General features: G+C 41.5%; 1 protein-coding gene across 1 annotated transcript in view; it reads left to right on the plus strand.

Moving 5' to 3' along the window:
• The window catches only part of mnat1 (MNAT1 component of CDK activating kinase), a 39,322-nt gene that overhangs the window by 24,201 nt on the left and 1,960 nt on the right, over window positions 1-13,161 (plus strand). Inside the window, exon 7 of the mRNA XM_004082279.5 lies at window positions 1,327-1,448. Within this exon, the coding sequence (XP_004082327.1) occupies window positions 1,327-1,448 (122 nt within the window). The remainder of the gene's footprint in view (window positions 1-1,326; window positions 1,449-13,161) is intronic.

Genomic DNA, 13,161 nt, shown 5'->3' on the forward strand with positions numbered 1-13,161 from the left:
GCACTCCTCACCTGCTCAAACTTTAGACTTACACTGAAAACAACAAGTTCTGGCTCGTAAGGATTTACAAACCAACCTGATTTGAAGTCATTGAGGAAATGAGAGCAGAGTTGTGAGGATAGATTAAAGCATTAATCTCTAAATGGATTACCTGCCATACATAGAGACTAGCCTTGAGCACCTAAGCTTTGAATCAAAAAGTCTGGTTAGTTTCTGATATATAATGCCTATATATTCAAAAGCTGTTGGACAGTGTAAGAAATCATTGGTGTTAATAAATCCCAACATTTCCTTCACAAAGAAAACCCTTCAATAAATCATAGGGAATACTATAACAGAAGATGTACATCAGTCTTCTGTTCTATTTAACTTTTTTAAGGTCTTTCATGTTTACTTGGACAAAGTTATCCTTTGCTTTAGTTTTAAATAACACATTGGGAATGACAATCCCAAGCTTTTGGAACTTTGAGTTAGGCTTTGGTCACTTTATTTGTGTTGGTTTGGATTTGTTTTGTGTGTGATTGTATGGGTCAAAATCCTATGTGAGGGAGGGAAGCGTAATCTGTGGTCATGAGGCATATGTTACTTGTTTGGTTTGGTTTTTCATCAGCTCCCTTCTGTGTTCTTCTGTACTCCCTTTGCTACCTTTTCTTGTGGTTTTTTTTGCTTCTTCTCTTATCTTTTTATATTTCCTTGTTGTCTTTAAGTTCATTTGCTTTCCTTTTAAAAAAAAGAGGTTTGTTCTCGGCTAAACATCTTCTGTTTAATTCTGCTTTTATTTCATGACCGTAGCTTGTCCTCTTAGTTTTTTTTCTTTCTGTTTTAATGTTGGAGAAAACACAGCAGTCTGACGCTGTGTGGAAATTCCCCTTTGATGGCAGAGCCTCAAATCGAACAGTTCCACTGCGTCCTTGAGAAATCTCAAATTTCTTGCTCAGTCTTCATTGTCGGGAAGATATAGAAACACAATATTCCTCCAAAGTCTTAGATTTGAGTTCATTTTTATCCGTTATCAGCCATGAAACATGCTTTAATTTGGCTTGATTTTGCTAAACTTTTGTAGTCCCAATATTTGTGAGTGAGTCAACCTGGATTATTACTATCATATGATCATCATGGACTTTTCCATGGTAAAACATTTATGAAGAAATGTGGTTTCTAATTGAAAGTTGACCACATTCATTGTCATTATAATCCAATTTCTGTTTAACCACATTGTTGATGCGGAGCCAGGTCTTCTTTGTGTGTTTTTAGGGCTATAATTACTAAAAATGTCATGTTTCTTTGTGTAAAATAGTATATTTGTGTGGTGTTTTTTCCCCCCAGAACCAGACTGTGTCTCTGCAGCCTTTGCCTAGGATAGAGGAAGCTCTCTACCACTACAAACCTCTTCAAGTTGAGACCTACGGACCCTCTGTGCCTGAACTGGAGCAGCTGGGAAGATTTGGGTACACAGTTATTTTCTCAGTTTTCATCTCACTGCAGCTATTCAGTCACATCGTTTTAAATGTTTTGCTGAAAGTTGCATTTACTGAAGTTCTCATATTTAGTGAGGTACTCAACTGCTTCTTGTTTATTCGGAGCAAACTTATATTTTATTGTTGCCACGAAAGATTTTCTACGCTTTCAATGCATTAGAATTGTGACAGACTGATGTTATCTGTAAATTGCAAGTAGCTTAAAGGGTACGCAAACCTTTTCAGACACAGTTTTTGTGCCAAATACAAATAATTTAGTTTTAAGAAAAAACCAAATCTGATTTGGTGTGTGAGATTTGTAGAAACAAACTTCCATGACCAGTAAGCTGAAACCATCAAACCATAGAAGAACCATCTCTTTGCTTTTTAAACTGGCAACCAAAGTCTGGATCCTCAATTAAAGCCAACATATACATTGGGAAATTATTCCTGTTTTTATCCGAAGTTTCATGTTTTGATAATAACAAAGACCAAAACATGGAGGGGTTTTAACACACTATTAGAAAATATCAGAACATTTAGAACTAATTGTTTGATTTTTTTTTTTAAAACAGGGTTCTTTTTGTGGACATCATTACCTGGGGTCAGTAAAAGATTGCAGTAAAAACTCCTAAGTATGCAAACGATTTTGGTATGAAACACATGTAGATCATAAACCTGTTTTGACTTGTATGGGAATTTCACAAAAATAACTTTATATTCTAGCTTTTCCACGTTTTGTTTTTGCATTTTTTTTATGCATATTAATTGGGATATTTTTTCACAGGCTTAAATTTTTTTGGAAATCTTAAGTTAAAATCTATTACAGTTTTTTTTGGTTTAGTTATCCCCATAACATTCCTATTTGTCTTCATGCTTGTGACTGGAGCTAGAAAATCTCCACTCCCTGTACTTGATTTGAAATAAGTTCATTCAAATTCAAAATTCAACTTTGTTTCTGGGACACTTTTCCTATTTCAGAACACTTTAAAGTGCTTTACATAAAATAAATAAACATTATGAAAAATAACAATCATGATAAAAGCCCCCCAACACACCCACACATTATAGAAAAACAAACTGAAAGAAACAGTCCATTGAAGTCTATTAAAATAAAAGTGTCAGACCTATTTAAAAGCCTAGCTATAAAGATTTAGTCTTAAATTTTTTCCTAAAAATCTCCCTAGTAGATGAAGCTCTCACATCCTAAGGCAAGTCGCTCCACAGGCGAGCTCCACCGTGCTGGAATGAGGCCTCGCCGTGGATTTTTGTTCTGACCCTGGAGACCACCGGCAGACCTGCACCTGAGGGCTGGGAGGGTCATAAACTAAAACCAATTCTTATTAAAAAAAAATTGTTTTAATTCAATTCCATTGAGACTTTTATAAACGGATAAACTAACCTTAAAATTGATCCTAAAGCTGAATGGTCCGGTGCAAAGATTTCAAAAGGTATAATGTGCTCCTTCTTTCTGGTCCTGGTTGAAAGGTGTGTAGTTGAGTTCTGAACAAACTGCTGCTGAAGTTTACTGGTTTGCTTGACTATGCAAACCAAATTTGGTTGTAAATTACACCTTATAGTAAACTATCAAACACAACATAAGAAAAAAGTTACTTAGCATCTGGAAAGAATAACTGTTTCAGTCAAAAAATGTGTAACTTTGCTCCTCTGTAGTTTAACAAAAAAAAAAGAAAAGATTTAAATAAAAAATGTTGAAAAATATAACCGAAGGGTTTAACAGTCCACATTATTAAATACGTTTGGGATCCAGTTTATGCTCTCCTCTTTTGTTTTTGGCCTGAGATTAAGAAACTGTTAGAAATGGCAAATTAGGAGGATTTTGATTTAAAATGTTGAGTTATTCATTTTTATAAAAAGTTTAATTCCGATAAATGTTTTAAATCTATGAAATTGGGCTGAGTTGGATGCGTGGCAATTTGCTTAGCGGTTCTCTATTGAACAGAATTATTAGGTAGAGAAAGAAGAAATACGAAAAGCCTGCCGCAAGCCACCATGGAGCATTGGCAGGAGCGTCCATTAACACACACAGGAAGTGCTTTCCCCGCCCGACGGCCCCTTTGGGCCAATCAATCCACGACGCCATTGGTCCAGCCTTCTCAGAGTGTAAGCCATCCATCAGAGCGTCCAGCGCCCAGCCGTCTGCACTTCAGCTGGCTGGCAATACAGCCTGCCCACACACTGAGAAAGGCCTGCTTTTATTGGGTGACAGGCAAACCGGGGTCATACTGCTTTGTGTCAAGCTCATTGACTTTGAGAATTGCTTCAACCTGACAGTAACCTTCATGCGACTGAGATATGCATAAGGTCAGCATGTTTACATTGTAGCTTTTTGTTTATTGTTTGTTTTTTAATGGACTTTTTTTCGTTCAGTCACATTTTACCTAATTAGCCAGAAAACCCTCTACTTAAGGCAAAACAGGTTTCTAGACTTTAAGCCGAATTACTACTTATTTACATTATATATTCAGGGAATTGCTGAGCCTCTACTTCTTTTGTCCAAGCCAATCAATATGCAGATGAAACGCGGCTCACAATTTTTGCTGCATACTAGATTTGAGACCAGGCAGGACTGATGTCAGCAGATTAGGGGTCCTGGAAGAACTCTGCCATACGGATAAATAAGACTTTCTTTGTGGGAGGGGACGGTTTCCATAGTGCTGACCCTCTGCAGTGACACGGACAGGCTGGATCAGACAAACCACATGTCCCAGGATGCATTATTGCTGACACTCGTGCACCGTTAGCAGTTTGGAATTCAGCAAAGTTTGACATTTAGTGATTCTATATAAACATTCAGGTAAGTTTACACACAGCGCAAAAGGAGCTCCTGTTTTCTCATTATATCATTTAGAGTAATATTTGCCACAATTGAACAGCATACGATAGAATGATAGTTGGTTAGCAAGAATACAGACAGTGTTCGAAGAGTGAAAAGTGGGTCCCCTGTGTACACTGCAGCTCCACTCCTGTGACCTGTGAAAGGAATATGTTTGAACTTGCAAGAAGATATGGATGTGCCAGAGTGTGGAAGAGATGGAATGGAGTGTGAGGGGGCAAGTACTTATTTTAAACCATGACTGTTTGTCTTGGTCAAGGCCCACTGTGACAGGAACACCACTGGTGATTTGTCTTGGACATGGTCATCAAGTGAGACTGGTACGTTGAGCTCACCCCCCCGTGGCCCCAGGGCCTCTGGGGCTTGTCTATTGCACAGAATATCCAGCCAACTCAAGACAAACTGTTGCTATGTTTTTTTTCCCTTTGATTTGCTCTTGATCTTCTTTTTTCTTCTCCTTTTTTCTCTACCTTAGTGTCGTTATCGTTTTGTCCCTTTGCCCCCCAAAAAAACCACAGGAGTGCTGCATGAATGCCAGAGAAAAGAGGCTACACCTCTTTTGCTGTCTCTCTTTCTCCCTCTTTCTGCTGTACCTGAATAAATATGAGCTGGGCTCTTATATTAAAGACATCTGGCTCAACACTGGAGCGGAGTAAAGGTTGCATATTCAGGGGGCCTCCAAAAGTGCTCGTTCAGCTTTAACCTCAGCTTCTACCTCCCCTTACACACAGAGGTACACAACCAAAGGATCTCCTCGTGTGCAAGGGTGTGTTGTGATTTGCCCCAGAGGATATGACCCTTAAAAAATTTTGCGAGTTTTCTGAATTGTTTTTTATTTTTGCCATCTTTTTGGCGAGCGCAGTGTTTTGCAAGAATTCTAACTGCAAATGCAGTACTTCAAATGTCTTGTCATTGCTGTTCACTTTTATGTTGAATAGTTAGAGCCTTTAATAAACAAAATCAAAGAAGAAGTAAATGTGGCTGTAGAGAAACAGAGAATCAGTGTTTAGGCTTGCATGCCTTTTTAGATGAATCAGAAACTACAGACTATAGAAGTTTTTGTTAAACCTCCAGAGTCTCCTATGTGCCAACTTATGAATACATTGTCAAAGTCACGGCTTCCTTATACCTAAAAACATTTCTATCAAAAGATCCTAGTGCGGTCAAAAAAAAGAATTAAAGAGCTTCATTTTTTATTTATGTAAATGGATTTTGGACCGGAATTCGTGCTTTACAAGCGAATACTTTTGAGTTCTGACTGCGTAGGCGATGAAAGAGTGGAATTTTGGACACGGACAAATCAGATGAGGGGAATAGGGGAAAGAGAAATTGGCTGTGGAGCGTTGAAAAATTTGACTCAAACCTCAAGTGCTGACAATGAACGCTCGCCAGAACAGTTGTTTGTGTTGGCACGCACTGCCCCAAAATTAGCCCATCTCTTTCTGACAGAAGTTGCTCAATGAGCTTCGCCAAATGCCAATGTGTATAATATTTTGAAGATCTGCCTCCTCCCCCACCCCACATTGCTTTCTATAATTGGTGGAAAAAGTGAGGTTTGCCATCGGGAGGACTCGTCGGGGATCCGTCTCTTGTTAGACAGTTGAAAGGGAGCAGCTGAATGAGTGAGTGTTTAGTCTGGAGTCCCTCTCCTGGGGATGCGCTTTTATGCACAAGGAAGTAGTCCTAAGAGCACTTTCCCTCACTAAGTCACTATCTGTGAGGTTAAATAGCCTTCGGTAGTTTGCTGTGACCCACAATCATAAACACGGGCAACAACTAATCATTTTCTCCTCTCTAAACTGCCTCTAGGTCTTCATTTGAAGATAATCAGTGTTTTTGTGGACACAAAAATAATACATAAATCACATGAGAACACTCATTGAAAATGTTGAGCACGCCGTGTGCTTACGGATCTATTTGGGAGACAAAGGTTAATGGGTCTCTCAGTGATGCTCTTTTTCCCATACATCCCCTGGTGCATGTGTTTTTAAATGAACTGTGTGTGTATTTTTTTGTTTTATTTGTATGTTGATTTATGTTAAGCGCTTCAATGAGAAGGAGGTATTCAGGGTAGTCGGCATTAAGTTCCTGACAATTAACCGTAGCCACCTCTGCCTGGTTAGTATGACACCCCCCAATCTAAAATCCCTGTCTTTTTTTAGGTTTTGGCCAACTGATCAATTGTTTTTGGCTCTGGGAGATTTTAAAAAATATTTGTAACAACTTCCACTTTTAATTACAGTGCTATGAAACTGAAAGCCAGTCTTTAAAACTGCAGTTTTGTAGAACAAGCAAAGCAGTCAAGAAATGGCGAATAGTTTTTCCATATTTCCCTGATTCTCTGATCCCTGCAAGGCACTCATCCATCTGTGGGGCCTGATGGGTCCGGGAGACCTAGGGGGCAGGTCAGAGGTCACTGACCATGAGGGACCCAAGGCACAGCACCAGGATGTCAGAGTGTGAGAGCTGACAGGAGCAAAGTGATGGCACCTTGGAGAGACGTGGCTCGCATTCTGGGCCGCAGAGACTCGTATGCTTTCACACTCTCCCACAAAATGCAGCTTTGATGCTGAAGTTATGGGAAGATGAGGTGCCAGTTAGCATGACCTCACTTGAACTCTTCCAAGGGCAACAGCCTTTGATCTACTTTTACTAGGTCTGATTATATTTTAGGGCACTTTTTTTTGTTTACCACTTGGCTAGCTAGAAAATCTTAAAATACACATTTTATTTTATTTTTTATTTGGCGCTTTCATAACAATGGGGTCTTCCCCTAAATACTTGGACTTGCCACTATAACCAGAACTTGCGGCTAAACTTGGTTTCTCAGATATCAGACACCTTCCACACTATACACTTGTCTCACGTGCTGTTGTCTTGTGTTACTGGCAGATATAGACACAATCACAAAGCTTCATTGGCCGTTTAAGTGTTTTCATAGCTTAGGTCTGGAAGCTGGACTGCAGACATACACAGATTTAGAATTTGCATAACCAAAAGCGAATGTAGGCATTATAATAGTGTGGGGGCAGGAGGCTAGTTATTTGACTTGTAAACCTGTCTGTGACAACAGGGTGCCACGTCTTTACACAAAGCACTTTTAGCCACCACCTTGTGTAGACACTTGTTTTCTGCACTTCTTGTTTCTATCAAAACTCTACCAGAAATGGAGGATATCATGGCTGCCGTCTGATTCTCCACCAGCCAACACCCAGACCATTATCCTGTCTGTCTCAGTAAATAGACCATTAACAGTCAGGGTTGGTGGAGGCCAGATCACTATTGTTTTCCCTTCCATAGATCTGAGCAAATATTGATCTTCTCTTGAAGTATGAGTCAAAATAAGCGCTCCCTGTACTTGACCAGAAGCTTTTTACTTGTGGGTAATCATTTCTAACCTGAAGTACAAGAAGAAACCAGAGGGAGAATTACTGGATGACAGAATGGGAAATGCATTTGTCTTGTTTTCATAATTTGAGAGAAGTCAGGCTTTTTGTCTCTGTGGCTCGTGTGCTAGACCAACCAGCAGAGAATCCCTTTGAGATGAAGGCTATGATTAAAAGTGCTCCGACTTTAATGATCATGCACACAAATGGATTTGAACCCCTAGCAGCTCCTCTGCTCTTAAAGCCAGTGGGGGGAATGGCCCAGCTATGAGCAGGGGGGGATTAACCAGCTCATTTTCCCCTCTTAAAGGTTGGAGAAACAAAACAAACTCCTGTCTTGTGGTGCTCGGCCATGGGGACTTGCCACACACATCTCAGGAAAGGAGGTGCCTCTTCCAGATCATTTATGAATCAACCCCCCGTAGTCAAACTCTCTTGCCCTTTTCTACTGAATAATAGTACACTCTGCTTTTTCCCAGTACTTCATATGCTTCAGTAACTGATACCTGCAGACGCAGATCCCCGCTGGGAAAACTCTTTTCTTCCTCTGTTTGTTGGGGATCTATTTCCAGTATGTTACATCTAACTGTCCAAGCTCCTTTTGTCCTGTATGTGTGTGTCTTTGTGCGTCTGTGCGTGTATGGGTGTGTCTCATGATAGCAGCCATTCACTGGACAGTATATTTTCCTCCATTGTGTACAGCCCCATTTGGTGAACGATGACACTGATGTCATGTCATTATCTTCCCTCTCCGGTGCGGTTTGCCTCCCTCCCTCTCGCTTCTTAAATTTCCTTGGGGGGGGTGTTATCAAGTGGCATCTCATAAGGTGAAAGAAAGATGCTCTGTGCGTCAGGTGGTTAGAGGAGTGTGTAATGCCTCTATGTGCCCCACCGCTGTTTCCATTAAGTAGTGGCTTTTTAAGTCTGACAGCCTCTACTGCCCCCACTAGGCTAGACAGGGTAGGTGCATGTCCATAACGGCAGTCTGTAATGAAAGATGACAGGTGATGCTTGAACAGGAGGGGCAGATCGGGAAGAGGCCTCATGGCTGTCACCTCTGCAGTTCTGGCTTTCTAAAGAAAAAAAACATTTCTCTAATTATTACATATAAAAACAAGCTGGGTTCTCAAGAACAGTTTTCGGATTGTCACTCACTCTCCTTCTGGGAATGTTTTTCAGGCGTCGCCCCCCCCCCCCCCCCCCCCCCCCAACTTCTGTTAACACTTTTTAACAAGTTCCCTTCTTAAGTAAGTGTTTGTAGCACTCAAAGCCCGCTTCTTCTCACTTTTGGAGTACACAGAAACAGACTCAGCCAGTTAGGAGTGATGATAAGCTACATGTTAATGGATAAGGGGATGTGTGATATATATGATGTAAGCTCGCCAAGCCCCCTCAAGCACACTCACTGGAGTACGACTTGAGATAATCTGATGGACAGTGGGTAGGCTAATGGCTGAGGATCTGTCTCGCTGGCTTTTCCCAGAAGAAGCTGCTTTCAGTGGAAAAGAGTGTGACCTCTGACCTGTAATGATGAAAGACCGCTGCTGACAGATATTGTATACCTGTGAGAGTTATCTGTGTTTTGACCGTCTGCTCTGCGGGGGGGGGGGGGGGGGGGGGTTGTTCTCACATTCTCCACTGGTAAAATTCTGCTCTATCGCTCGGTCTTTAATATCGACCCGGGCCGCTCTGCCCTTAGATAAACATGTAATTGCATTCGCGGATTGCGTGGATGCACACACGGGCACTCGTTGCACACCCGAACAATGCAGTCAGTGTGACATGTCTCTCGCGAGGGGTATATTTTTCTCCCTGGGAAGAGTGTGGGAGGGAGGGGCAGATGGAGCTGAAGTGCTGTGAGTGAAACTGGAGCTGCCTGAGGAATGCATGCAGTGTTTGGGGAGGACTGGAGGGGAGTTTAGTGGGTGAAGGGGGGAGGTGGGGGGTTATGAAGGGGTAGGATGGGTGATTAGGGGGTGACAGCTGAGTGCTGACCCCTCTATAATGACAAATCATCTGGCAGGTGTGTGGTTCTGGTCCCCCCTCCGTCTGTTCCTATCATTCCCAGGCCAGGAATCTCCACTGGCTTCTGGAGCACAGCGCTAAAGGAAGACTTCCGAGCACCCATACATGCTCAGGACTGCTCTTTTAGAAAGATGGGATCGCCTTCACTTCCATAAAGCTTCCTCTGCAGGGGATTTCACACTGAAAGCTTATATTTTTCACAAAATTTAAACAGGCAAGAATAATTAGGTTATAAATGTAAAAACAATGTATCCCCAAATAATGCAGGTTTTTTATCAAGAGAAGTTTTAAATACCCATCCAGATGAAAATTGTGTTTTTAACGTGTTCTTTTACCGTTTTTTTGATGATGGAGGACATATAAAAAGAAAATTATGCTTAAAATTGCATTTCTGAGTAGTTCTTGTTGAAATTGTTGTGAATCAGGAGCAGAAGGAAAAATGTCATTTTGAAAAAGCTTCTAGATGTGACATAGAAATTGCTACAGCAAGCCACAAGCTTCCTGGTCCGCTCCATGCTGATGCATCTACTTGTAGACAACTAGATCCATGTACGTCTTTGTTTTCTTCATCTGAGCTGGCATCTGGCCCAAAACTGTACGGCTGGATCGCTCCAATGTTGCTCGCCATAGAATTAACTTGAATTTTATCAAAGGCTACGATAATCATTCTGTCTTCATTTCTGCTCATCTGTAATCTAATACTATGTTGCTCGCCATAGTATTGGGTTGGGGTTTTGATGGATGATGGAAAGGGGCAAGCTTACTCCGTGCCACCAGTCCTGCCCACAACTCAGAGACAAATTTCTTATGAACTACTGCCGCGCTGCAGAAATTATGTTCTAGAAAACCAACAGCTTTTTCGATTTTGGCTAAACATCGCATTATCATAATTACAAGACCACTGAGAATTATTTCAGAATAGATCAAAAGATGATGGAGTGGGAATTTGAATCTAATATTTATGATAATTGACTTCTAAGACTGAACAAACATTTTGAGTCAACAGATGAACAATTTATTTTAAAAAAAACAGCGTCAGAGAGCATCAAGTAAAATCCGAACATTAGTGCTAAAAAAGACTACTTTGCTCCTTAAAACTTACAGTAGTGATAAAAAAATTCAGCTTTCTGTATTGTGTCAATGACAGGCTTCTTCTTTGTTTCCTTTAAAAACTGAAAGCGATTGCTCTATTTTATTGTGTTCTTACTCTGTGTAAAATCTACTTGCTAAATTAGTTTCTGTTCTATTGCTGGCCTTTTTTAAAATTTTCAATCCACCCTAAGCCTCTTTCAGCTTTCACTAGACAAATGTAGCAGACACACGAAGTCTAGACAAGAGGCCTTACACGTTTTCATCAAGTGTCTGCTTGTTTTCTCTACTGGAGACTCAGCTTTCCAGACCCCCTTTTTTTTCCCGAGGAGCTCAAACCGTCTGCCACAGTAGTGGCTGGACCTAAATGCAAGAAGCCGTTCATTTTCAGCTGGAAGTCTTGCAAAACCCGCCGGAACATTTCACCACTTATCTTTTCACTTTGAATTAGAGGTGGGGGTTCTGCAGCATTTTCCAGGCACCGGAGGTCGGGAATACATGCAGGGTTCCATCAGGAAAACTTCTCAGCATTATTAGCATTAGCAGGAAACACTGACCAGGTTTTTAGATTTCCAGACCCAAGTGGAAAAAAATGTGCTTAGCTGTAAAGGGTTTTAGTTCAACTTTAAGCAGAAGGGCAAAGAGGAAAATAACAGTAAACGGTTCAAGTCCCCAAGTTTTAACATTCGTGCTGCTTTTTATTCCAAGGGGACCAAACGAAAGAATGGAGGTTCTCTGGGGAAAATGAAATATGGCGGCCTCGTTCCCTTGTGGCGACTGCAATCTGAAGCAAACATTGTCACACTGTGTCACTCGGTTGTCTTCGTCACCTGCACTCTTCTTTTCCAGCTCCCCTAAGCGACATAATGGGCCAGTCCAAAGTGACCCATATTTACCCAATAATACAAAGCTTTGAAAAGACCCATATCCAGTTGCATCTAATGCTGCAGTGGGGCCCGGAGAGTGAAAGATGTTACCAGGCGAAACAGCTTGGGTTTCAGTGCCCTGCGAACAAAAGCCTGTCCAGTCTTTTGGAAGGGAGGGGAGGAAGAAAGAAGTGTGTGTTGTGGGTGGGTGGTTGGGTGGTTGGGGGGTTAATGGGGTGGGAGAGTGTTGCTCCATGCAGTGGCACTGTGGAGTCAAAATGGAATGAAGTGTGTATTTTGTTGAGGTGCCTCATTTTCTGATTGACACGTTTTTGCGGTTACGCCACGCACTTTCAATCGCTTTCTCGCCACTGTTTGACTTTCTGCCTTGTTGGGCCTTTCGAAATAATTCAGTTTCCTTATTCACGCGTGTGCTAGTGCACCACCCCACACCCCCATCACCCCACCGCCACCACCGGAAAACGCGGATACAGCCGCCAAGTTAATGGAGCACAACTGAACCAACTTCTGGTGTTCTAGACGAGCACAGACGGAGTTGTTTTGGCAGAGGCGGCTTTGTAATGATGATACCCAAAGGTGACTTCATCTCCTATCTCCCAGTCTTTTCCAACTCTCAGCCCCCACCCCCTCGCACTGATGCAGTTCACCTTCTTCCATCGCTCTCCTTCATGTTCTCCTTTTGCTCCCCCTCTCCTCAGGGGCAGGCAGGTATAAAGTTACACAGAGCTCTCAGCTTTCTTGGAAGGAATGACCACATGAGTAGCTTGGGGATTAGATTAGCAGGAAGAGCAGACTTAGCCGGGCTGTAAATAGCCCACTTTTTTCACCATTAAAAAGGCCCAGTACAATATAATCAATAGATAGCACTCATCTGATGCAGGAAGCCATACGAGAAGACCTCCCTCAAGTGCACTGAAGGACAGGCTACAGGAGCTATGGCTTAATGAAGTTATTATTAATCACTGGGCTTGCTGTTTTGAACTTGTGTGTTGTTTCTCTAGTGGGTGATGAGTGGTCTGATCTGATTGACATTCTGTGCCATGAGGTCCTCTGAAACTCTGTGCGTGTCTCACTTTCACTCTCTGTCAGAGCTTGTGTGTGTGTGTGTGTGTGGTAGTAATACCTTTTAGTCTTTGTTGAGGCATGTGACAAAGACGGTACAGCCCCTTTCAGTTCTGCTGTTTATGTATCCAGAAGACTAAATGGTTTGGTCCTCCCCAGGCCTGCAACCTTAAGTAAATGTTTTATACTTTAAAACATAAATCAGGCTATGTGGAAAAAACCTAACTACACTTTGTGAATGGAAAACTTTAATACCTATATTAAATATTTGATTTTTTTTTTTAAAGAATATTGAGCTGCATACACTGACTCACTAATGTTCCAACACAACTTTATCTTTTCTTGCCGTTTTTTTTTCCTTTTGTTTTTTTTATCATTGGAGAAGCACATAATTCTGG

Source organism: Oryzias latipes, chromosome 22 (genome assembly GCF_053564925.1).
Source record: "Oryzias latipes strain Hd-rR chromosome 22, Olatipes_Hd-rR_3.1".
NCBI classification, from domain to species: Eukaryota; Metazoa; Chordata; class Actinopteri; order Beloniformes; family Adrianichthyidae; genus Oryzias; species Oryzias latipes.